Below are 24,267 nucleotides of genomic sequence, written 5' to 3'. Positions count from 1 at the left end.
AGGGAGCAGAGCGGCTCCGGCTCCGGCTCCAGCGTCTTTGGCCCCCGCGCTCCTCTCCGCACGCGCAAACCAAGCGGCGGCCGGGCAGGGAGGTGCTGGCTCTGGGCACGGGCCTTGAGTCCAGTTTAAAAAAAAAAAAAAAGGCAAAATAAAGCTGTAGTACTTAGGAAAGTGAAACCAACACCATTTTTGCATAAATATCATCAAGGCCGTGGAGGCTAAGGCTGTTTGCTTCTTGTATTAAGTTAGTTGCCAGTTCCACACTCATCTGTTGACCTGCCCAGGTCCCTGAGAGATTTGGATTCCCGTCCGCGGGGGCACCCGTCCTGCAGCTTCGTCCTTCAGGCCGTCTCTCCCCGTCCGTCTGCAAGGCAGGAGGGAAGAGCCCATCAGCCACCCTGAGCCCCGGCTTCCCACAGCCCTGCCCCAAGTCTGGCCCCGTGGCCGGGCTCTCCCAGCTGTCCCAGTGCCACCCCAGCCCCAACACGGCCCATGTGCTGCGCTGGGAGCCTATAGCTCAGGAGCCCATAGCTCAGGAGCCCGAGCACCTACAGCAGCATCGTGGTGGGGCTGAACCGGGCCCCCATCCCACCTACCTTGTGCAGGGAGGCTCTGAGCCGGCGGCTCCGCGGTGCTCCTGCCCTCCGTCCCCGAGGCCGCCGTCCCTGCCGGCTCACTCTTAGTCCTGCTCTCGTCTGCCGGCACTGCCTTGGCCTTCCCATCCGGCACAGGGGAGGCCAGCGCCTCTGCCCCCGGCGCCTTTGGGCTCAGGGGGGAAGGAGCCGGCCCCGGGCCAAGTGAAGGCTTCCTGGCTACCGGAGGGGGGATCTTGCCAGGTTTTCGGTGGACTTGCGCCTTGCCGGGGCCCTCCTGGGCGGCAGCCGGGGCTGCCGAGCGCTGCCCCGAGAAATTCATCAGCTCGGCCACCAAGTTCCTCTTCAGGTCAGCCTGCGCCTCGGGGGACGAGGCCGTCTCGATCACCGGCTTCCTGGAGCTCTTGGCGAAAATGAAGCTGGCAGTGGAGGCCGGCGACTTGTTCCTGGGGGAGAGCTGACCGTCCCCGGGGGGCCCCTCAGGGCCGGGCAGAGCCGCTCTGCTGCCCGCCGGCTTCTCCGCAGCCTCACCGGAGGACAAGGCGGCAGCCTTGAGGTGCACAGCGTGGTGGAGCTGGTTCGAAGGCACCGCGTCTTTGGCAGGAGGGGGCTGCCGCGTGGACAGGGACCGGCGGACGGGCTTCTGGGGTGCCGGCCGCTCCTCGGCACCAGCACCGGCACTGGCTCCTGCGGGCGGCTCCACGTTCACAGAGCGCAGCCGCACCATCTGCAGCAGCGAGGGCGTGACGATGGGCAGGCTGGCGTCCTCCTTGGGCACGGGGCTGCTCTTGCTCCGCGACGCTGGCTCCTTCTTGGCGTCTGCCCGGGGGCCGTTGGCCGCCTTCTTAAGGCTGGTTTGGGGCGGCAGAGCCGGAGCCGAGGGCGGGGGAAGAGGTGGCGGTGGTGGCGGGGGCACAGCAGCCTCAGGAGGGGGCTCGGCGGGGGAAGGTGGCTGTGGTGCGCCGGCCGGCGGGCCTTGCTGCTGGCTGTGCGAGGAGACAGCAGCTGAGAATGAGGAAGATGCAGCCCCTGGGCTCGGTGCCACTTTCTGCCCGGCCGCCGGAGCCAGTGCGGCATCGGGCAGGCTGGAGAAACAGGCTTCATCCGGAGGGGGGAAGTCCGCCATGGACAGGTCGTGCTCCTCGGGAGCCGGTGGGGGTGGCGGGGGCCAGGCAGTGTCGGCAGGGGCCTCGCTGCCAGCCTGGGGGCTCCCCTCTGCCTTCTTCACCGGCGGGGGAGGCGGGTGGTAGGCAGGTGGCGGCGATGGCGGTGGAGACTTGCCGCTGGACTTGGCCGAGGGCTCCTGGCAGGCAGTGCTGGGCACCGGCGGGTCTGGCGAGGGGAGGAGGGGGCCGGCGGGGGCCGTGGGCTGCTGGGGCTTGGTGGGTGGCGGGGCAAAGGGAGCAGGCACCTTGGGGTGCGGCGGGATGATGAAGCGGTCCAAGCGGCAGGGCAGTGTCTCGGGGGGGGCCTGGTCCGAGGCCGAGGAGGAGATGGAGGTGAGGGAGGAGGACATGGAGAGTGCAGGCGACTGCAGGGAGCAGACCCGGTCCGGCTTCTGGGGCTGAGCCCTGCCCGGGGATACGGATGGGGGTCCCAGCCCCTTGGTGGGCAGCGTGGGGGTCCCGCTCTGGCTGGAGTAGCCGCTGGAGGGGGACATGGTGCGGTCAGACCCATCTGGGCAGCTCCACTTGGGCTGAGCCTGTGGCTCCTTCAGCACCACCGTCACCCCGGGGCTGCCCCGCGAGGCCTCGGGGGAACTGGTGCCAGCCAGGCTCTCGGAGCGGAGGCTGCTGGTCTCGCTCAGCGATGATGGGGAGAAGACCTCATCCTCAGCCGTGGGGCTGAAGGGCTCGGGGCGCGGGGACCAGGGCGCGCTGCTCTCCCGCTGGGACCGCCGGTCGGGCTTGGGGGGCAATCCCAGCACCTTGGGCTCCCCCTCGACCTTCTGGTACAGTGAGTAGGTCCTGCGAGGGGGGGCCGGGGGTTTCTTCATCTTCCTGAGGGAGACGCTGCGGGTGGAGGAGCGCTCGCTGGCCAGGCTGGCCGTGTCCGAGCCCTCCGCCTGGCTGCTCGTGCTGTAGGCGGGGGACGCCCGGCCGCTGCTGCCCCCCACAGCCAGGAGCCTGGGGCCTGCAGATGTGGGGCCGGCGGCGGGCTTGGAACAGGAGCTGGCGAAGCTGGCAGAGCTGTAGACGCTGACTTGGTCAATGTCGGAGCAAGCCACGGCATCTGCCTCACCCTGCGGCTCGGGCTGCCGGCGGTCAGAGCCACCCTGGGAGGAGATGGTGGAGCTGTTGGAGACGATGGTCTCTGTGGACTGTGAGTGGCTCCAGTTGTCGCTGGAGGAGGAGGGCTCGCGGCTGCGGGCGCTGTACTCTGAGAAGCGGGCGAGGGAGCGCACCGAGGCCGGGCTGGATGACACCAGGCTGCAGCGGCTCAGCGTCCGCACGCTGCTCCGCGTCAGGGCCACCACGTCCACCATGGGCGGCAGGATGGCATTGGGGATGATCTTGGACATGTAGGTGCCCTGGGGCGAGATGGACATGACAGGGCTCAGCAGCTCTGGCGGGCTGGCGTTGGTGGTCATGCCCGGCACAGCCAGCGACTTTGGCCTCGCCATGGGTGAAAGCTTGGCCACCGTCTTCCTCCCCAGCAACGTGTCGTCGTAGTAAACCCGGTCGATGTGCTTCTGCAGGGCCGCGTCCGCCTCCTCCAAGGCTCCCAGGCAGATGCGGGCGCCTCCAGAGACAGCCAGCGGCTGCAGCTTCCCGTCGACGGTCGGGATGCGGATGGCGTCAACAGAGACCTGCCCACCGTTCAGCAAGGGCTGCGGCACCTGGCTGCCCCCGCGCCCCGCCTGCCCTCGCCCATCAGCCTCGGGGCGTCCCTTGGCTTCCCGGCTGTTCCTGAGACCTGGGAGCAGGGAGAGACAAACCCAGCGTCATCCCAAGGCAGACGCACCAAGCCAAGGCAAACAGAGCCTGGGCAACGGGATCAGACCCTAAAAATCCCCCTTTGCCCCCGACACTTACCCAGCTCCTTCTGGACATGCTGAGGGATGCCCAGCACCGTTGTCCTCCTCTCCTTCCTCTTTTTGCCAGCCCTCTCCGAGGATTTGGGAAAGGAGTCGTGCGGTCGGAAGGTGGAACCTGCGAGAGGCACAAGCGGGTCCAGCCGGCGTGAGGGGGGCCCTCGCCGGGGCATCCCCAGCGTCCCCAGCACCCCCACTGCCGGGGATGCTCCAGCACAAGCCAGGCTCAGGCGCTCGGCACAGTCCGGAGAGGCACCAGCAGCTGCCAAACAGCCGCGCAGTCTGAACAGGGAGGAGACGGTGTCTGTCCGTCTGTCAGTCCCCCTCGCCCAGCCCAAATGCTCTGACTCAGCCAGAGTTGCTCTCTTCTCTCCAAGGGCCCTCAAATCCCCGCGCTGACTCGTGGCCACACCAACGCAGAGGCCAGCTTTCCTGCCATGCGCCCTGGCCCCCTTCGCACCCCCTCGGCTCGCGTCACCCGGCCCTGCAGCCCCCCAGCCAAGTACCTTTCCGCTGGATCATCTCGGAGCGGATGGAGAGGGCGTCCTCAGAGGTGCTGTCCGTGGCACAGGAGGCCGCCCGGCTCCGGACGGACACGCTGTCATCCTCCGAAGATGCGCAGGACTGTGTGGGCAGAGTGGGCTCAGGCGGATCCCGGGCTGCGGGGACGGAGCTGCCCCGGCCCCCACCAGGCCCCTTCTCCGCTGCAAACTGACTCCGCAGCCCAGTGCTGCCGAGACAAAAGCTTCTCCGAGGGCCAAAGGCTGAGTCAGCCACGCCGGCATCCAGAGTCCTCCCACCAGGAGCGGGGCCGGGATCAGCCCCAGGGACCCCGCGTGGCCTCGCAGCCCCCCGGAGAGCAGGCGAGCCGGGGTCCGACCCGCCGGAGGAGCAGCCAAGGGAACCGCCGGCCTCAGCACCATGCCAAGCCAAAAATGGCCCCATGGCTGTGCCCAGGCCTGCTGTGACCCTGAGCCCGGGGCTGGAGGGCTGCCACAGCTGGGAGAGGGGCGTGGGGCTGAGGCGGGGAGGGGACAGGCAGGCAGTGACGTGGCTGCACCGGGGACCTGCAGCACGCACATGTCCACCTGGGCACAGCCAGCGGCACAGCCCCGCAACAGGCACGGCTTTCAGTGCCCCCCCATCCCTCCAAAGCATCTCTCGGCACAGGCAGAGGTCGGGATGAGACGGATCAGCGTGAACCACCACCCAACCCCTCCACCACGCCGTCCTGAGCCTTCCCCTGTGGCTCTGCCCGCCCAGGGGCTCCCGACTCCCCGCTGCCAAGGGGTTAAGGGGGCCGAGAGCCAGCGGGTGGCAGCGGCTTGAGCAAACAGGGACCGGTGAGGTGGTGGCAGCGGGGTCAGGGCCCGGGGAAGCAGCAAAGCCCAGCTTGGCCAAGAGAGTGGGAGTTTCTCCTCGTCAGCAGCCAGGGAGGGGCCCAGCCACGGGGCTGGATGTGGCCGATGGTCCCTGTTGCACTGCCCCGTCACCTCACCTCGCTCGGGGCTGCCAGGGGACACCAGCGGGGCGGGAGGGGGGGACGGAGGGACGCAGGCACGGTGGGGGTCCCTGGGCAGAGCCCCACAAGGCAGGGCAGGACGTGCTGAGGCTGAGGACAGGGACAGTGACTCATCATGGGGCAAAGGGGACAGTGCCGAGGGACGCACAGCCCCTTCCCGCCCCACAACCGCCCAACCATGGTCCTGCAGCCTCGGCTGGTTCCCCCTCTGCCCCCAGCCCCCAAACACCACCCAGGGGGGACAGAGGGGCCACCCTGTGTCCCCTCACCCCCAGCGCACCCCAGGAGTGCTATGGGACAGAGCTGGCTCCTCGGCAGGGCTCACCTGGAGGCTGCTGGTGTCCCCGTGGTCCCAGGCACTTTTGGTCTGCTTCTGCTTCTCTGCGGAGGAAAGGCAGGGGGTAAATCCCTCCGGGGGAGCCAGGGGAGCCGCCAGCCAGCAAAACGGCTGCCGAGTCCGGCACTGCTGCCCGCACACCCCAGCCACCGCTGCCAGCCCCAGGGCTGGACTCTGGTCAGCCCCATTGCGCCGCCCACGGAGCCCAGCCAGGCAGGAGCTGCGCCCTCCGCCGTGTCCCCGGGCCACCCCGGGGCTGGGGACACCTACCCTGGTGCTGCAGGGACTTCAGTCCCTGCTGGGCCTGGTTGTGCAGCTCCTCCAGGTGCGGGGGCCGCGTGCTGGGGAAGAAGACATTGTCGCGGCATTCCTCGTCCGCCGTGTACTGCACACTCAGCCGCTTCTCAGCCTCGCCCTTGGCAGCGCCTGCGGAGACAGAGGAGTCAGCTTGGCCGGGGGGACGCAGCCACGATCCCACCGATGCACCCCCACCCACAGGATGCGGCCCCAGCGAGCTGGGAGAAGTGCTGGGCGATGACAGCTGGCCCGGGATGACGTTATCCCGCTCATCTCCGAACTGGGCGCTGGAAATGCCTGGCTGGTCGATATGCCGGAGTCAGGCTGTCTCCACTGTGAAGCTGCAGGGTTTTCTCCCCGCCAGCCGGAGCGGAGCAGGGGCACGGCACCGCCCTCCTCCCCAGCACCTTCATTAGGAGCAAACGAGGCAGCGAGTTGTGTGGGGCTGTGGGCAGCTGAGCGGAAAGGGGCAGCACAGGGGGGTAAAACGAGGATAGAAGGACGATGACTTTCCCTTTGGAGGGTTGCATCATCCCCAGGCCTTGCAAACCACCCTAAGAGCAGGGACTCGCCCCGTGCCCAGGCAGGCTGGGAACTGCACAGACGAGGGAAACTGAGGCACAGCCTGGTGCAGAGACCCCAGAGGACCCAAATCCCCCCTCTGAGCCCCCCAGGTGCTGGAGACCCCACATGCCGTGCCGGGGCAAGCACAGGGCCCTCCACACCCCGTCTCGCAGCCCCCTCCCCACAAACCACCGCCAGCACCCTGGGGTGCCCATGACCGGCTCCAGGCACTTGCTGGGGGCTGCACCTGGCATCACCTGGCCAGGGCACCGCAGCACCGCGGCCACAGCCCTGCCTGCTCCTGCCTGCACACCACTGCCTGCTGCGAAGCCTCAAACTCTTCCTGCCTGGAAAAAAACAACTTCAGGCTGAGGAAGGGAAGGGCGAGCACAGGAAACCAGCGGGGCTGGCGGCAGCACCCTGGGGACACGGGCACCTGCTGCTCAGCATCGTCGGCGCCACGTACCCATCCCTTGTCCCCCGTGTCCCCCGTCCCCTCCCGGCCAGCCAAGCCAGGCAGTGCGGTGGCCGCGGTCCGGCTCCGGCACACAAAGGAGCAGGCCCCAAACAATGGAGCCGGCCCGCCCTGCCGCGCCATGCCGCCACGCCGGCCTCTGCCTCCACCAGCACCCGCGGCACGGCGAGCAGGCACCGGGGACACGGCCAGGCCGGGAGAGCGGGTAGCAGCGCAGGGTATCCCTATGCTGGTGTAAGGTCCCTGCAGGGGACACGAGACACCCACAGCCCCCCCCCCATCATGTTCCCCTTCCCCTCAGCCCTTTCCTCCCCCAATTTCGGCAGCCCCTCGCCTGATGCCCCCACCCTGGCACAATCGGAGCCGCCGTCTGGCGAGAGGAGCACAGTGATTTATCCCGTTAACTTCCCAGCGGACGAGGCCAGGGCTGGGGTGACCTTCCCTGCCCTCCCCCTGGGATGGCAGCCCCCCCCGCCCACTGCGGGTGGGCGAGCACCCGGTGCCGGGCAGGCAGGGGTCCTGGCGGCAGGGGTTGTGTAAGGACAAGGCGCTGCTCCCTCCCTCCCGCTCACTCACCCTTCTTCTTGAAGAAAGCCAGAAGCAAGGAGAGGTTCCTGCCCATGAAAACCACCATGGTGGCCGGGGAGAGGGTCTGGTCCCCGCAGGAGCGGGGGCTCCGCCGCCCCCCACGAAGGCTCTGCCTATTATGCCGGGGCGGCTCTCGCCCAGCCGTGTGCCAGCAAGGCGGATGCTGGCGGCCCCCCGCTCCCTCTCTGCGTCCTCATCCGCGCAGCAGGAGGATGCTCGGCCGGGCGAAGAGGCTCCGGCGCAGCTGCCTGCGCGCGGGGAGAAGCCTGACCGCGGGGATGGCTGCGCGGCGGCAGGAGGGGACAGCCCCAGCTGCGCCCACCGTGATCCTTGGTCACGGGAAGAGGAGAGCGGGGGCCCCTCCTCTGGCCTCCCTGCTTGCCCCCAGCTCTCCCGCCTCCTCCCACGCACGGCACTGCCGGGGCAGGGATCCATCCTGCCGGGCTCAGGGCCGGGATTTCTCCAACTCCCTGCTCTCGCATGGCTGGGACTCCCCCAGGACCCTCCTTGCCTGCTCCCCGCTGGGCACAGCATCCCCCCCTCAAACCAGTTGCTTGCTTCCACAACAGCACAGCCGACTGGGAGGAGCTGGGAGGCTTTTCCTCCGGCGAGCACCGGCCCTTGGGATGTGGCACAGCGCAGCCGACGGTGCTGGTGTTCCCCCTCCTTGTCCATCCCCAGTGCCCCCCAGGACCCGGTGCCCACCGCAGCCCCCCAGCCCTGCCAGGGAGAACCCTGCTCCCGGCATGGCTCAGCCCGCAGCGAAGGACACAAGCCATCATGGGGCAAAGGCTGTTTTCCCTTAGAGACAGGGCGTCCAGCCTGGCTATGTCACGGTCACAAGAGCTGGCAGCACTGAGGGAGAACGAGGTCTTGGACCAGTCTAACCAGTAGCTCCAGCTGCTGGCGCGGGGGCACGTGAAGGTAGGGGCAGCAATGCCAGGCAGTCAGGTACCGGCACGGTACCTGACAGCCGCCTGTCCGCACCGCACGAGGTGCTGCGCGCTCCCGGGGCGGTGGGTGCCAGGGAGCGCCGTGCCATCTGGCAGGCAGCAGGCAGGCTGCCTGCAGCAGTGCTGCCCCACACAGCAGGGGAATTTGCTCATTCCCAGCCACCCATCCATCAGCCCCAGCTGCCCAGCACCTCAGGGAGCCCCATCCGTCCCATCTCCAGGCGCTTTGCCCCAAAAGGTGAAGAGCTCCCAGTATTTACCCAGTGGGCAGGGCCGTCCCCGTGCCACCCGGGAGCCGACGTGTCAAACCCTCCTTCCCTTGCCCTGCCAGCTCCCCGTGGGCTGCGCCCAGGGTTCGTTGCGCCAGGATGGAGGTTTGGCTGCAGATGGAGCAGCGTTACCCAAAGCAGAGAGCGAGGGTCCCACCGGACCCCAGGCATTGAATGTGCAGCCCGAGGGACAGTTTGACCTTGCAAAGGGCACCTCTGCGTCCCCGGCCGGGCAGCTCCAGGCTTCGGGAGGGTTTCTTCCCCTGCATCTCCTAAATGCCCATAACAGCAAATATAAGCAGTGCCCTGCAGCCCCTGCTATGCATAACCCAGCACCCTGCCTCCAGCATGGGCAGGATTGGCCCCGCTGCCCACACGCTCACCCAGAAGGTGCCGGCGGCTGCAGGCAGACGCTCCCCAGCTCTTTTCACAGCACAAGTGGAAAAGGGACATAATTAAAGGGCTGAGGATGCACAAAGCGGGCAGCCACGTGCTGCGCTGAACGCTGCCCTCTCCTCTCCGGGCAGCCCGTCACGAGCCCCAGCGAGGGCCACGGCCGGCGGCGAGTGAACACAGCCGAGAGTGACGCCAGGTCCGGCCCTCCAGGATGGTGGGTCCAGCTCTGCCTGCATGGACAGGGCTGCAACGGGAGCCCCTGGCACAGCACCAGCAGCTCTGCGAGCCCCTGCATGTAAAGGGGGACCATCCCCCCCTGTGCTGCCGGTCCAGGACCCAGGCACAACTGAACTTCAGCCCCGTGGGTCTGCTGATGGCAGCACACATGGAAGCTCCTGCCCGGGGCTGTAAGGACATTTCCAGGTGCCGGCAGACAGCCCGTCCCTGCTCCTCCTCCCGGTACATGGCCCATCGCCCATGAGGACCCAAAGGGCCTCGAGACTGTCCCTTGCTGATGGAGACACGCGTCCCTCTCCTCACCAATGGTGGCTGCAATCACCCACAGGATAATCCGGGCAGGACGCCGTGGCCACCGCCCAGCCTGACCGCGGAGGAGCCTTGTGCCGAGGGCGGACACTGGGGAGCGCGGCGGTGTGTGAAGAGCAGTCTCCGCTTCTCCTCCCACTCCCTGTGACCTTCGCTACCATGTCCTCCTCGCCCGGATGGCCTCGCCCCGGCTCTGTCAACACACAGCAAAACCTGCTGCAAAAGGGACTGGAAAAGGGGAGAAGCCAGGAGGGAGAGAGGCCTGATCCTGCGGCAAAGGCTGCAGATCTTGGTGGGCCGAGGAAGCCGCCGCAGCTGCAGCCGGTGCCGGTAGGAACACGCCCGGTCAGAGCGGGCGTCCTGTCCCTCGTGCATTCCTTGCGACGCACCCTGGATCGCCCCATCCCCTCCAGGCTCAGCAGTACTGATCTGACACACGTGCCTCGTCCGCACGTGGCAGTGGGATCCTCCCAGAGAAGGACCGGAGGCCTCTCGGGGCCAGGCACTCTCTCAAGGACAGTCGCCCTGCCTCGGAGCTGGTATCTGCTGCCACCGGTGCCAGGGATGGTCTGGAGGGAGCAAAGCATCCCCACAACAAGGCAGAGTGACAGGAAAGGGCAGGGAACCCCGGGCACCCTGCCTTCACCTCTGCCTGCTCCGCTCCGTGCTGGCAGAGAGGGGCTGGAGGGCACCAAGGTGGGAATGGGAATGGCTGCACAAGGGACAGAGCGGAGCCAAGACCCCGAAGGAACACGGCTGGGACTGTACGGCCCTGGTCTGGCAATGCTGCAAGCGGGATACGGTGCCGGCCCAGCTCCCTCCCGGATCTGGCTTTGCCATGATGCTGCTCTTCACACGGGCAGGGTCAGAGGAGGGAATCCTGGCTCCTGTCCCCCTCCTCGCCATGCCTCTGCCTCCTGGAAGCAGCAGGTTTGGCCGGACTCCGCTGCAAACATCCATCTTTGCCTGCACGGCACTGCCCTGACTTGCCTTCTCCCTGCGCGGCGGCGGGTCCTGCGGCAGGAGGCAGGGAACAGGCAGCGAAGCTCCCTGCCCGCCCCTTCCACCACCACTGACTCACTGGAGAAAAATGGGGAGGAGGGGGGAGCTGGCAGGAGGGAGCGAAGGGGCTGCGAGGTCCCCAGGGGAGGAAGGGGAGGAGAACCTGCCTGTGTGTGTCCTGCTGCTCAGCGGGATGGAGACCTCACCTCCCTTCTCCCAGCAGCCGGGACGGTGCAGAAGGCAGCGAGAAGACCCCCTGCCCCATGGGGTCGATGCTCTCCCACCACTCTGGGGCTCCTTCCCACCATGTTGCTCCCAGGCAATGGCCAGCACGGTCCAGGCGTGCACCCAGGCTTGGGGACCGCCCTGCTCCCCGTGCTGCAGAGGGGGCAAAGTGGCAGTTGCCTGCGGATGCCATAAGCGTGGATAACGCCAGTGGGGTGCACCATGAACCCCAGCCCCGAGAGCCCCAGGGAGCACCCAGCATGTGGATGCCGCCATGGCTGTGAGAGCCCCCGTGCTCTGCTCCAGCACCAGCCCCTCCGCTCCCTCTGAATTGGCCTCTCCTGTTCCAGCACAACCAGCCGGTTCCCCAGCTGGCAGGGTGGCCCAGGCAGCCCTGCCGGCATCTCCCCATCGGGAGCGATGCCACCTCTTTACGAGCCTGAGCTCGTCCACCTTTCCCCTGGGCCCATCACCTCCGCTCGGGCAGCTCCGTGGCCCTGGGTGGGACCTGGCACCCGCCTGTGCCACCCTGCCCTGCCTCTGCTCCCCGATGCTCGGCTGGCGAGGGAGGCCGGGGGGCCAGGGGCCATGGCCCCGCTGGAGGCAACCAGCCTGGCCACCCTCCCTCCCTGAGCCCTTGTCTCTGCACAGGATTCGTGCCCCGGGACACGCCGCAGGACTGTGCTCTCTCCAGGGAGGATAAGAGCATGATAATATTTACTGTGGCTCTGGCCATGCAGCCCCCCGCCGCCAGCCGAGGGGCTGCAGCTTGCCCTTGGCCTCACTTGGGGGCTGCTGCTTCGGCCAGGAAAACATCTCTGCAAAGCAAATAAACACGACCCGATCTGCACTGCTGGCTCAACTCTCAAACACGATCCCACGCAGAGACAGGAATAAAATTAATTTCAAATAGGAAAACAAACTCGGGTCATTTTCTTTCTCTAAATCATAGTGCAGAAAACTGCCCTGCATCGCCCCAGCAAGCCAACGGGCCACAGCAAAGGAGCCAGCGCAGGGCGAAACCCCGCTCGGAGGAGAGCCGTCGCCTGGCCAGCCGCCTCCAGCCGCGGCTGCTGTCATGGCAGGAGCACACCTGGTTGTGCAACAGGGCTGCATCGCAGCCGACTTGGCCCTGACCTTGGCTGCTGCCCCACGCACGCCCCGCAGGCAGCCCGTGTGTCATCGCGGACCCCGGGCGAAGGTCTGGCAGCAGCCCACAACGGGGGTCCCGGCACTGCAGAGGGAGGCAGGACCACCCCGCTCCCCTCCCCAGCCCCTGTTCCAGCCCAGGGAGCCTCGGTCCCACCACATCCCCACCCCGCACCCATCCCCTCCCCAGAGAAGCCACCAAACAGGTTTGAAGGTAAATAACAGCCTTCCCCGGCCAGGAGCCAGATCCGGGCAGGAAAGGCCCAGGTGGGGAGCGCAGGGCGGGAGAGGGCGACGGGCAGAGCCTCGAGAGCGACGCGGGGCCATGGAGCCAACACTGCCGGGACACACGGCCGGGAATGAGCCACTGGCACCTCCTTCCTCGCCGGAGCTATAACTATATATAAAGTCCACAGCTTTATTACAGCCCTGCTTCACCTTCCCTTGGTGTCCTCTCCACTTCCCATGCCCAGGCGCCTGCGCAGTTGCCTGCCGCGGTGCTCGGAGCTGGCTGCGTCCCCACGGCGCGTGCCGTCATGCCCGCCGTGTTTGCAGGGTACCGAAGGTGCTCTGTAAATGGCAGGCGTGCCTGTCATAGCAGGTACTTGGCTTCACGCAGGAGCAAGTCCAGGAGACGGATTAGGGACAAGACCTTGCAGGTTTTTCCATGCAAGGAACCACCGTCCTGCAGGCAGCACCCAACCCCGCTCCTGCCCGCAGATCTCTCGCTCGGCAGCGCTGGCAGGAGGCGGGGAGGAAGCACCGAGGAGCTGCCAATCCTTCACCGGGGATTGAGACAGACACGGCGATGCGGGATCAGGGGAGGAGATGGGAGAGGAGCTGTCAAGGGGTCTGGGGCTGCCACCAAAATGGGGTGGGGGGATAACCAGCAGCAGAATGGCAGGTCCCATCCCTGCCTCTTGGTGATGGGGTGCCTGCCAAGCGGGCACGGCCCGGCATGTCGGAGCGGAGTGCTGGAGGCAGCTGCCTGCCCGGGACACCCATAGATCACCTCCTCCCCTGCTCCAGGAGCCGGAGGGAGCACTGGGAAGGGCTCAGCCCTCCGAGGTGAGTCCGGCAGGCCGGCACACCGGGCTGGCGGTGCCGGGAGAAAGCGCCTGTGTAAGTCTCGGCGTGTCCCCCACCGGGGCGGGCCTCTGCCCTCCCTTATCTGCTCCCCCGGCTGTTTGCAGAGCCGGCCCAGCATGGGTCTGGCACGAAGAATGGCTCCGAAGGAGAAAAGACACCCAGAGCTGCTCAGCCCACCCCGGAGCTGCACGGCAAGAGCCGGGGCTGCCGAGGGGCTCCACCACCGGCCCCCGGCTAGGGCAGGCACTGGCGCCCACTGCCAGGGAGCCTCACGGCCATGGGTCACCCCTCGCCCCAAACCTGCCTCCCCCTGAGGCATTTGCCCCTGCAACCTGCCCCAGCACCCCCTGACGGGGACATGGGTGCCAGGGGACCCCGCGCCCAGGGAGCCCCACAGCGGCTGCAGCCGCATCCCCGCTGACTGTGCGGGGCGCAGCCTGGCCGGCCGCCACGTTCCTCCACCCTGACTCAGCAGGGCCCGGCGGGGCCGTCCTGATAAGGAGGCGATAAGAGGCTTCGGTCTCCCTGGTGCTCAAGGACCTTCCTTGCAGCTCCCTGCGGAGACCAGCCCGGGGAGGGGAGGCAGGGGATGCACCCCAGAGCAAGCCGGGCCCCACTCTGGCACGGAGACGGGGACACGCGGGTTTGGCACTGGTGAAGCAGAGCGAGGAGGCCCAGGCACAGAGCGAGGCGGCAGGGAGCAGGCTGCAGGCAGCTGCCTGCAGCTGGTAGAGCGATCACGGCAGCCCTCAGCCATGCTCCCAAGGCTCCTGCCTGGGCAACCCTGTCCCTGGGGACTGCTGCTCTGGCCCTTCAGGATCAAAAGACGGTGGGTGCCCACGCCACCCCGCGCATGGCAGAAGCACAAAGGGAGCTGCCGATGCCTGCCCAGGCCTGACCTGCCGGCAGTGGGCACAGCGGGGCCAAACCAGTGCTCCCAAGCAGCCTGGGACGGAGAGATGGGAACTGGGGGATGCTGGTCCAGTTGCCCATGATATGCAATTAGCCTCTGACCCAAAATCCAGAAGCGCCCAGGGTCTCCCAGCGTCTGGGTGAGGGGCAGGGGCTAGGTGAGAGCGACCGCGGGGGCCCGTCCGGCGGGTGCCGGCGCACCCTGCCCCCAGCCGGTGATCCCGGCTGCGCCCTCCGAAATGCTGAAGCGACACAATGCAAATTCTTTTGCTTTGTGGCCGCCGCACCGTTGCCATGGAGCCGCCGCAGAGAACAAACACAACTTGCCCCATGTTTTCTCAGCACCTTCCACCCCACGGCCTTCAGCCCCAGTGCCGGCCCTCGCCTCGCAGGATCTGCCCTGGCTGTATTGCACAGTCCCACATTGCACCCATTTCAGGGCATCCGAAATGGAGCAGGGCTTCTCCCAGCCAGCCCTGGGGAAGGGCAGCAGCGGTGGCACACATCCCCTGGCAGCCCCGTGGCCCTGGTTCAGGGACCGGCAAGAGGCACCCAAGCCTGGCGGGGGGACGAAGAGGGGACGGGGGTCTGGACGGGGACGGCACAAGAAAAGGGCAAGGACTGCACCAGCGATGCTCACACAAGGCCCCAAATCCCCTCTCCCATGGAGGCGGCTCACCCCATTGCCTGCACCGCTGTGGTTCAGGACATAGGCAACGGGACGGCGTCCGGCAGAGCCACACACGGCGGAGAAGAGCAGAAGCCCAGCTACGACGCAGCCTGGCCGGCGGCACCCAGCCCTGCCTGCACGGAGACCACAACCAGAGGATGACTTTGGCGGAGAGGAGACCGCAGCCAGCCAGCGAGGAGAGGCGGACAGCAGAGAGCCTGTGCCGAAGGAGATGCCGTCCCTGCGTGGCCATGGGCGACTGGTGTAACCGCTCCTGCCTCAGTTTCCCCAGGCACTGAGCAGATGCTGCCGGCCGGGGCATTTCGGCACCCTCTCTCCGTGTGCCCATGGGGTCTCCCCATCCTGGCCCCTGTCTCTCCGGGGCAGTTTCGCTTGGCATGGTCGCTCCCCAAGCCTGCGAGGGGTTGACTCCAGACCCTGTTTACCCTGTGGACAGCTCAGCTCACCGCAGCTGGGCAGCCGCTGACTGTAAAGACCGAGGGAAATGGGGCATCCAAGGGCAGGAGGGATGGCGGGGCTGGCAGGAGAAAACTGCCAGGTTCCCACTAACCCCGCTTGTACCAACCCTGGACCCCTGCCCAGACACCGGTCAAGTCCCCTCCCTGACTCAGGCAGGGCTGGGGACGCGGAAACGGTTTAACGGCATCAGCAGGGAAATCAGCAGCCCCAGGACGGGGACGACGTTACTGCAAGAGACCTTCCCTGCTCCCACCGCCCCGCTCCCACGGATCGACCGCGGAGGGAGCTCACCGGGACCAGGCACCCTCCGGGACTGATAGTTCAATACTTGGGTCCAGGCTGGTGTGGGACCCTTTCCCCTGCTCCCCTTCCCCGCAGAAAAGAGCTCCCCCTGCCCCCTGCCTCCTCCTGGGCTTTTCAGCTGCATCCGTGGAGTCGGAGCATAAAGAAGCGGAGTTATCAGTGCACAGACAGACAGACAGACGCACACAGACCAAGGCAGGCAAGTGGCGCAGGACAGATGCGGGGGGGGGCAGCCTGGTGCTCTCTGCAAATGCTCCCAGATCTGCCGCTCCCCGGGGCACAGCAAGGGAAACCGAGGCACGGGACGGGAGTGGAGGCCGAGGAGGAAGGCGACGCCAGCAGCCCTGGGTCCCTGCTCCGAGCGCTGGGACGCCACTTAGAAAAACAAACTGGTAACTAATTCAGCGGATGATCTCTATCTTGATAGCGCCGGTGAGCCGACGGCTGGTCCCCGGCATGTTGGTGCAGCCCCTGCATGCAGCCGGAGGTTCTTCCCCAGCGCCAGCACCTGGGGTCAGAGGGCCTGATCCTGCCCCCTCCAGCACGGGGAGGGCAGGGAGAGCGAAGCTACTAGCTGCGGTGGCTCAGGTCCTGCCCAGCCTCATGCCGGGGGCAGAGCAGAGGCAGCAAACTTTCCTGGCGCGACCCCCGCAAAAGGCACCGAGCCGGGACCCCCCGCAGCCCCTCCCCGGCCAGCCCCATCGCTCCTACCTGCCCCCAGCTTCCCGGCGCGGCCGAAGGGCCAGGAGGAGCCGGCCTTGATGCCCGCTGGGCTCCTCTTGCGGTGCGCGTTGCCCATGAGGCCGCTCTTGCCCTCCACCGCGGCCGGGTGGAGGAGGCCGGGGCGCTACATGGCAGAGCCGAGCGGGCTCCGGCGTGGCCCCAGCGGCTGCGGGAGACGACGGCTCTCAGCCGCCGGCTCCCATCCCTCCAGCTCCGGCGGAGCTCAGCTCTCGCAGGCGGCTGTGCCGGAGCCAATGGTACAGGCAGAGAGGAGGGGCCTGCCGGGATCACCCGTCGGATCCCACGGCACCCTCCCAGCCCCATCCCTCCGGCAGGGATGCGTGGGTGTCGCAGCCAGGCCAAGCGGGCAAAGGGAGACCCCCGGTCCCCAAACGTCCCCAAGCATCGGGACAGTTGGGCACAGCGCTCGCCTCTGGCCCTGCTCCCATCTCCCCTGGAGTTTGCCACGCTCCGCCGAGCCGCCACCATTTCTGCCTCTCCCTGAGCACAGCTCCGACAACCGAGGCTACGACCCCCCTCCCGGGTCTTGGGGGTCCCAGCCCCATGGGGACACCCCAGCCAAGCCTGGCACGGCACAGCCAAGGCTAGAACGGGACTTCCAAGGCTGGAGTGCAGCACCCGAGGACGCGGGCTGGGTCCGGCCATTGCCCAACCTCAGGGCGAGCACCCACATGCCCACAGGTGGATGTTAACCCCCTGCCACCCTCTCCACGGTCACTCCTGTCTCTGGAGCAAGTCACAGCCGGGCAAGCCACAAGAACATCTGCATTCATGTTGGCTCACAGTGCCAGCACCTCCTTCCCATGCCCTCCCTGGATGCACCCCGGCTTCTCCCCGCTCCGGACCCTGCTCCAGCTGCACGGGGTTTTGCAAGCGTCGAGCCGGCTGGGGCTGGCAGGGGACGGGCAGCTCGGCGCACGGGCAGCGCCGCTCCAACAGCTGCCCACGCTGCACGGACAAGCCCTGCCGCTGCCCGTGCTGAAACGCGTATGCCAGCCTGCCCCCTCCCAAGCCCAGCTTTCCCTCCTGATTTTTAATTAGAACATTAAATGCTGCGAGGGCAGGGAGGGTCAGCCGGCCAGGCGGTGGGCAATTCCTGCCGGCAATGTTTATCTTCCTTAGGTGATTCATCAAAGACTGGGATAAATAGGAAGGAGAGTTTTGTGGGAAAGGCACAAAACTGGGGAGATGATGCAAAAAAAATATTAAAAATCAACCAGCAGTTTTCTCCTGACCTCCCAAGGCGATCAGCAATAAATTAATCTTTGGACTTCAGTCTCCTTCTCTGCAATGGCAATATTGATGGTTCAGTTTCTCACCAGCTTGGTTTGCTCGGCGGAGCAGAGACCACCTTGTGCCACGGACGGTGCCTGGCACCAGGGTGGCCGTACCAGTGTCCCCACGCGTTCGCTGCCCTGTCTGCTGTGGGAGCTGCTAAGGGAATGGGGGATCCAGTGGGAAACTGTTCCCTGTTTCCCATTACTGGCTGTGTCCAGTTGAAGGCACAGCCTTTCCGTCTCGGGGCAGGTGGGATTAAACAAGGTCATGGTCACAAGCGCAACAAATCACAGGTCTCTGCCCAGGGACTGATGGAGATGATTTTTCCCCTGGGCTGCAGGAGTCAGGTCAGCCAGGGGCATCTCCAGCCCAGGCCAGGGCTTCCTCCCGCTGCCCGGCACCCCCGGGCCCCCCTGGGATGCACGTCCCCTCGCAGCGGCTCCAAAACAGGGTGCTCGGACCCCCGTCCCACTCGCTCCCCCTCCCTGGTGACGCAGGGGGCTCCTCTGCAGCCACACACAACAGCTTTCCCAGCGAAGCACTTCTACTTCTCTCCCTGCAAGAGAAGGAGGGGCTGGAGCCTGCAACTGCCCCAGATTCAGCGAGACACTTCCCCCTCCTCTCCCAAAACAGACGCCCTCCGTGCCAGCACCTGCCTAGCGAACGCGGCCACCAGCAGCACCAAAGCTTCACCGCCCCCAACTGCAGCAAGCCACCGCCTCAGAGGTGCCGAGGGGGCTCCGAGAGGGAGCCGAGCTCCAAAAACCCAGTGAAGCCCACATGTGCCATAAATACCAAGGGGCTAGTGGGGTAACTCGCAGCCACATGGCAACCCAGCTCCTCCCGAGTCCCACGTTTCAGTCCCTGCCACAGCTGGGGGGCTGAGAGCAGCACGGGCAGCTCCAGCATCCCCGCAGACCCCACGTTAACCTGCACCGCTGCCCCATCGCTGCTTCGGGACCCAAACCCCTCTGAAACCCGGGGACAGGCTGCGCTGCCAGCCCACCGCTCTCATCCTTCATCCCAGACCTGGGTTTAAATCGCTGCACCAAAAATCCGCTTGGAAAGCGTGGCAGGGGAAGGGAAGCATTTGCAGCTCCCCCGGCACGCAATTCCCAGCACAAGAGACGTGCTACAAAACCCAGTTGTGGAGTGGCTGGTGAGAATGGGGAACTGGGAGAAAGGGATGCTGACTGCAGGCAGAGTCTTTCTCCAGGCCAGAAACCTGTGGTTTTATTCACTGAGAGGACTCTGATAATAGCAAGGCGCTAGGAGCAGGGGGGAAGATGCTCATGAGATACAGATCTTGTCATCACGGCGTGACCGCTTCAGGCACATCTGATCGTCCCAAAGTCACGCGCTCCCTCGGTCAGAGCAGCCAGCCCAAGCGCGGGGCGGCCAGGACCCCTCTGTGCTGGCGCGGGGGAAGGATCCGTCCCTCCTGGTGTTTTATCCCTCCCTCCTGGTGTTTTCCAAACCTGATCCCGTCACCGAGCAAACACGGAGCGGGAGCCGAGCTGCCTGAATGAGAAAGGAATTCAGCCCTTGTTCCCTTCACGGGGAAGTAAAGCTCAGCGAGGCAAAGGTAACACAAAAACCCCACTTAAGATCCCCAATCATTAACAGAAATACATAACCAGAAAGGTTTCAAATGATTTCCTGCTCAAGCCGGAGTCCAGGCCGGCTCTGCCAATGACAGCTCCAGCTCCAGCCCGCAGAAGCAGAGGGAGCTCAGCTCCCTGCTCCGGGTAAGGTATTTTTGATCCGTGCAGGGTGGGAGCCACGGGGACCAGCCCGGGGCTCTGGCTCCCGCTTGGCAGGGAAATGCTTTTTCACCTCAGCTCTTCATCTTCCGACGGCTTATGTTCCCATCGCTGCTGGAGTCAAAGTCAATGATGATATTGTCTTATGAAATAAGACCTTCCTTCTGAAGAGAAACATGACTCCGGTGAAATAGTTTTATCGGATCTTATGGAACGTTATTTGCAAGAGTAATTCTTCCAGTTGTCTCCAGGTGGAATAGCTGTGGTTGCAGACACACCTCTCTTTGTTCACAGAGCCGCTCACCATTGCCAGCTCAGGCCAGCCAGGGGATTCCTGCTGCTCACATTTTCTCAAGTGTCACTCTTTGCCTTTTGCAGATTAACAAATTCAGTCCCACACACGCAGGGAAACAATCCCGGGGAGCGGGAGGCGCGGGGGCCGCGGGCAGCAGTGCCTACACCTCTCCTCCCTCCTCTGAGTTGAAAAGCTCAGGACTAAGACACAAAGCCTGTGTTTACACCAAACCACGTGCCGTGCAACAGCAGAGGACGGAGGAAATCAAGTGTCCGGGGAGATTTCGCATCTCGGTTATTATCAAAGCAAAACGCAGGGACGGCCCAGCCCCAAATTGCCTCGAGGACTCACGTGCACCTCCACCACGCCACGGCGTCGAGCCTGGTGCCGCCGGCTCATCATGCGCATGGTGAAGCCACTTTGCATGGTTTCCAACAGCGCTTGCTAGCATCATGAAGCAGCTGTGCCCATTTAAACCTTCATTTTTAACATCACGGTGACCCCCCCCCCCCCAGTCAGGAAATCTGTTGCTGACGGACTAAGCTGGCATCAAAAGGAAAAAAAAGCCAACCCTAATTTAATACTTCTGGAACATCAACTCCTTTACTTCAACGGGGAATTAAGAAGAATATTGCAAAACCCGGATAAAGAAGTAGCCACAAACCAGACTAAAACCACTCGCAGGCAGCAGGACTCCACCACCGCCCGCTCGGGGAGCCCGGGGAGCGGGAGCAGGCTCGCGGCTGCCGCGCTGCCGAGGGTTAACAGGCTGCCTTCATCGGGGGGCTGCAGGCAGTGCTGGCAGAGGGGAAGGAAAAGCTTTCATCTTTCCTCCTCCCAGCTTCCACCAGGAAAAAGCAGCCACACGGAACAAACCGGAGCCGGCCAAGCACCCCAATTCCTCGCTCCATGTTAGACGCTCGGTACAGCCCAGCCGCTCTCCCGCCTCGGTTCCCATCCCAGGGGTTAATCACTCCTCGGCCTCCGGAGGTTACTGTGGAAATAAACACGTCAGGAATCGCGAGGGGCGATCGCGGGGTAGGAATACCACAGGGACGGTGCCACGGAGGTGCTCAAAGCAGTCGGGCTGTGTACAGGGAAAACAGCCTGGGGCTGGCAGCACCCTGGCAGCCACTGCACATGCCAGGACGGAGCGTTACGGCTCGCAGCAGGAATTATCTCACGGCAAAGAGCTGCACCGGCATAAAAAGGGGATGCTGCAGCCAGCGGGGCCCGTTCGTCCAAACAGGGCAGAGCATCCAGTCGGGAAGCAGGAGAGGACTCGGCTTCCAGCTGGGATGGAGCCGTGCTCCCGCTCAGCATAAAGCCGCTGGCGTTCCCTCCCGCAGAGGTGGCCTGAAACTCGCCCATGAGCAGGATTACCGCCTCTTTCCTCTACACAGCTCGGCTGTTTGCGCAGCCAGAGATGGGATCTCGGATCAGACGGACCCACAGGTTTGATCCAAAGGGGAAATGCTTTCATCCTCCTGCTCCCATGATTTCAGTGCTGAGCAATTCCGACCTTGCTGACACCCAGGTTGTGAACGGGCAGATGCCCAGGCTGAGGAACTAGCCCTGACCCGCATCTCCCCAGGACGGCTTTCCTCGCTCCCCCCCGAGCCATCCCAAGACCCTGTGCAGCCCCTCTCCGCTTCCCCGCAGCCAGGATGGACCGGGGACGGTCGGACGTGCCCTGTCCCCCCTCCGTGACCAAAGCCACCTGCGGGAATGGCGGGATGACGGGCTGGGTCATGGGCCTGATCCAAACCACCCCCCAGCACCGCACAGACACCGGGGGAAAGCCAAGGGCACCCAGAGCTTACAAGGACCTGCTGAAGCTCTCCCCTCTCCCCCTCCCACGGCTCCCAGCTGATGTTTGGAAGAATTCCCAGGCTGGGGCAGAGCCCAGCTGGCTCCTGCCATGTGAGGGCTCGTGGTGTCGGCAGCGAGGCCAATGCAGCCTCTGGGCAGGTCAGAGCTGCATGTGGCAGTAGCCGACGCTGCCAGCTACAGCGCGCAGCTCTGCAGCCGCAGCCGCCCTCGGAAAGCAGCCGGCACTCGGCACTGCCGGAGCCATCACTCCTTCCATTCCCACAGCTCAGCCCAAACTGCTGCTCGAGGCTTCCCAACCCCCGTCATACAGGGAAGCGTTATTCCCCATCTCATGGGGAAGGATGCTGGTAACCCTGGCACGTGCTGGCGGTGGCCTGAGGATGCTCGTGGCCACAGCCAGACCAGAGGCGGTTAAGCAGGGTGGGGCTCCCGGCGCGCTCTGCACGCTGGAAGCGCACGGGGAGGGTGATTCAATCATGCACGCGAGCTGCAACCATTGCACATCGGCGCTGCTTCCCCGCCGCACGCCGGCAAGCAAGCGGCGATGCGGTGGAACGTGGCACCTCCTGGCCGCAGGCACGCCAAGGGGGATGCCGTGGGCTGCCAGCACAGCCGCAAGCACAGCCCGGAGGGGCCGGCCGTGGCACAGCGCGGCCCCTCCATCGCCAGTGCGGACCGCGGGCAGGCAGGCACTCAGGGCAGCCCTCCCGGACACGGGGATATCTAATTGAACGGTGCGGCGGCAGCGCAGTGACGGAGCCCCGGCTGGCACGAGCGGCGGGCTGCTTCGGCGGGGTGTGCTCACGGCAGACGGCGTGGCAAGCGGGCTGGAGGTCCCCGAGCTGTGACCCTGATGGGCAGTGACTTTGCATTTTGAGGATTCGCTGGTGAACAATACAACTTTAGGGGAAAGAAAAAAAATTAAAAAAATAAAAAAGGGAGGGCAGAGATGCTGGGGGCGTTTCTGCGCTGCAAAGAGGAACATCACATGCTCCGGCACATCTCATTTTTTCTGCTCAGGTTTCAGCGTCGGGCCATGGCAGCGGCGTCCACGCGCGGCAGGCCGGGAGGGAGGCGCCGGCAGCATCCGAGGGACCTGCTAAGCAGAGAGCCCGGCCACTTCCCAAGACGCTTCTGCCTTTCTACAGCCACTCCTCTCTTATCACAGATCTCTGCGCGCTTCTCCAAGCGGTAAACGTGCCTGCATGCAGCCCTGGATGCCTGGAAATTCACTCCCCAGGGCAAATCGAGGAAGAAAGTCCCAGGCGACGGCACCCGGCTGCGTTTGGGTGCCACAGAAGCAGCCTTTCCCTCGGCAAGAGCGTGGCAACGTCCCCGCCAGAGGTGCCCTGCAGGGAGGGCACCGGCGTGACGCAGACAACGTCCCCGATAGCATGGGGTGGGAGAGGCTAAGCCCTTCTCTGCTGCATGGGGCGATACCTCCAGTGACTGCTGCCTCTCCGGGACACCTACTACTGCAAAACAACCGCGCCGAGGAGACGAGCATGACCAGACACGCCACCACCCATCGCTCTGCTGAAGGTCCCGGCCCACGGGAGGCTGGGCTGAGCCCACGGATCCCCGAAACGTGGCCCCAGGGCAGCAAAGGGAGGGCACCCACAGCACCTTCCGCCACAGGATCGTCCCGGTCAAGGTGGCAGGGACGTGGCTGGGTTACGGAGGCAGCACCCTGCGAACGGCCGGGATGAGGGCCATATCTAGGACAGGAAGGGCCACACCTGGAGCACGCAAACACCCTGCCCAGGAGGAGGAGGAGGAGGAGGAGGAGCGGCTGGCGTCCCTCCAGGTTTCTCTCAGCCCCAGTGACCTTCTGACTCAGCGGAGAGAGAACCTACCCAGTGAACCGGCACCAGCCTCGGGGCAGGGGCGAGATTGCACCGGGGACTGCCGGATCCGGCTTGCTGCCGCAGCAGCAGTGGCCACCATGGCCACTGCAGCCCCCATGGCCACCACCACCACAGCCACCTCCTTCAGCCACCTCCACTGACACCACGGCCAGCGCCACCACCCCTCCTGGCCACCACCATGGCCAGCGCCTCCGCCCCTCCTTGGCCACCTCCACCACCACCACCTCGCCTCCTTTTTGGCCACCACTGTGACCCCTCTTTGACCACTTCCGCGGCCACCACCTCGACTCCTTTTCGGCCACCACAGCGACCCCTCTTTGGCCACTTCCATGGCCAGCACCTCCACCCTTCCTTGGCCACCACCGAGGCCCCTCTTTGGCCACTTCCATGGCCACCACCCCAACCCTCCTTGGCTTCACCGGGACCCCTCCTCACCCACCTCCATGCCCACCACCGAGACCCCTCTTTGGCCACCTCCACGGCCAGCACCGAGACCCCTCCTCGGCCACCGCCGTGACTCCTCCTTGGCCACCACTCCGACTCCTCCTTGCCCACCGCCCCGACCCCCCCCTCGCCCCCCTCCCCGGCCGCCCCCCCGCCCCTCACCTCGTCCCTCCGCCCCGCCCGGGGGGCTGCCGCTCTTCCTCCGCCGCCGCCGGCCGCGGAGCCAGCTGAGGGCCCGGCGCAGCGAGCCCGCCCGGGCCTTCCTCCGCCGGGGGGGAGCCGCCGCCGCCGCCGCCGCCGCCGCCGCCACCGCCGCCGAGCCGCCGCCGCCCCGCTCCGGCTCCCGCTCGCCGCCCGCCGCAGGTGCAGCCTCGGCGGACATGGCCGCGGCGGGCAGCGCCCCGCACCGCCCCGCACCGCCGGCAGCCGCTGCCCATAGGGCCGGGCCCGCCCGGCTCCCGCTGCAGCCCCGGCTCCGGCCCCGGCCCCGCTCCGGGCTCCCGCCGAGCGCCCGGCGCCGACGGAAAGTTTCTGCGGGGCGGGGCCGGGTTGCGGGAGGCCACGCCCACACCGGGCCCCGCCCGCCTCCCCCCCCCTCGCCCCGGTGGCCACCGGGGTGGCTCCGGGGCAAGCACCGC

At 65.9% G+C, this 24,267-nt stretch overlaps 1 protein-coding gene across 4 annotated transcripts; it reads right to left on the bottom strand.

Moving 5' to 3' along the window:
* Positions 1-160: 160 nt before the first annotated feature.
* NHSL3 (NHS like 3) lies at positions 161-24,148 on the bottom strand. Of its 4 annotated transcripts, none has more exons than XM_087760705.1 (7): positions 23,792-24,148; positions 5,757-5,912; positions 5,475-5,530; positions 4,134-4,251; positions 3,629-3,745; positions 597-3,509; positions 161-364 (listed from the first exon to the last, which is right to left on the bottom strand). In XM_087760705.1, the coding sequence occupies exons 1-7, from the start codon at positions 24,009-24,011 to the stop codon at positions 342-344; spliced, it is 3,603 nt and encodes a 1,200-aa protein (XP_087616831.1). In that variant the 5' UTR covers positions 24,012-24,148; the 3' UTR covers positions 161-341. The 4 variants fall into 4 exon arrangements, with proteins under 4 accessions (XP_087616831.1, XP_087616832.1, XP_087616834.1 ...); XM_087760706.1 differs by lacking the exon at positions 23,792-24,148 and adding an exon at positions 16,116-16,401; XM_087760708.1 differs by lacking the exon at positions 23,792-24,148 and adding an exon at positions 7,399-7,511.
* Between the last annotated feature and the right edge of the window lie 119 nt (positions 24,149-24,267).

Source organism: Nipponia nippon, unplaced genomic scaffold (assembly GCF_047370975.1).
Source record: "Nipponia nippon isolate SJK-2023a ecotype South Korea unplaced genomic scaffold, ASM4737097v1 scaffold_23, whole genome shotgun sequence".
In the NCBI taxonomy this organism is placed as follows: domain Eukaryota; kingdom Metazoa; phylum Chordata; class Aves; order Pelecaniformes; family Threskiornithidae; genus Nipponia; species Nipponia nippon.
This window is presented reverse-complemented; position numbering and strand designations above follow the sequence as displayed.

What these genes read in the sequence shown, in the direction of transcription:
- NHSL3 (XM_087760704.1), bottom strand. Translation starts at nt 4,785, where the DNA reads ATGCTTTGGAGGGATGGGGGGGCACTGAAAGCCGTGCCTGTTGCGGGG. An exon ending in GCATGTCCAGAAGGAGCTGG is followed by an intron (nt 3,510 to 3,628) that starts GTAAGTGTCGGG and finishes CCCTGCTCCCAG; the next exon opens with GTCTCAGGAACAGCCGGGAA. An exon ending in TCAGAGCCTCCCTGCACAAG is followed by an intron (nt 365 to 596) that starts GTAGGTGGGATG and finishes CCTGCCTTGCAG; the next exon opens with ACGGACGGGGAGAGACGGCC.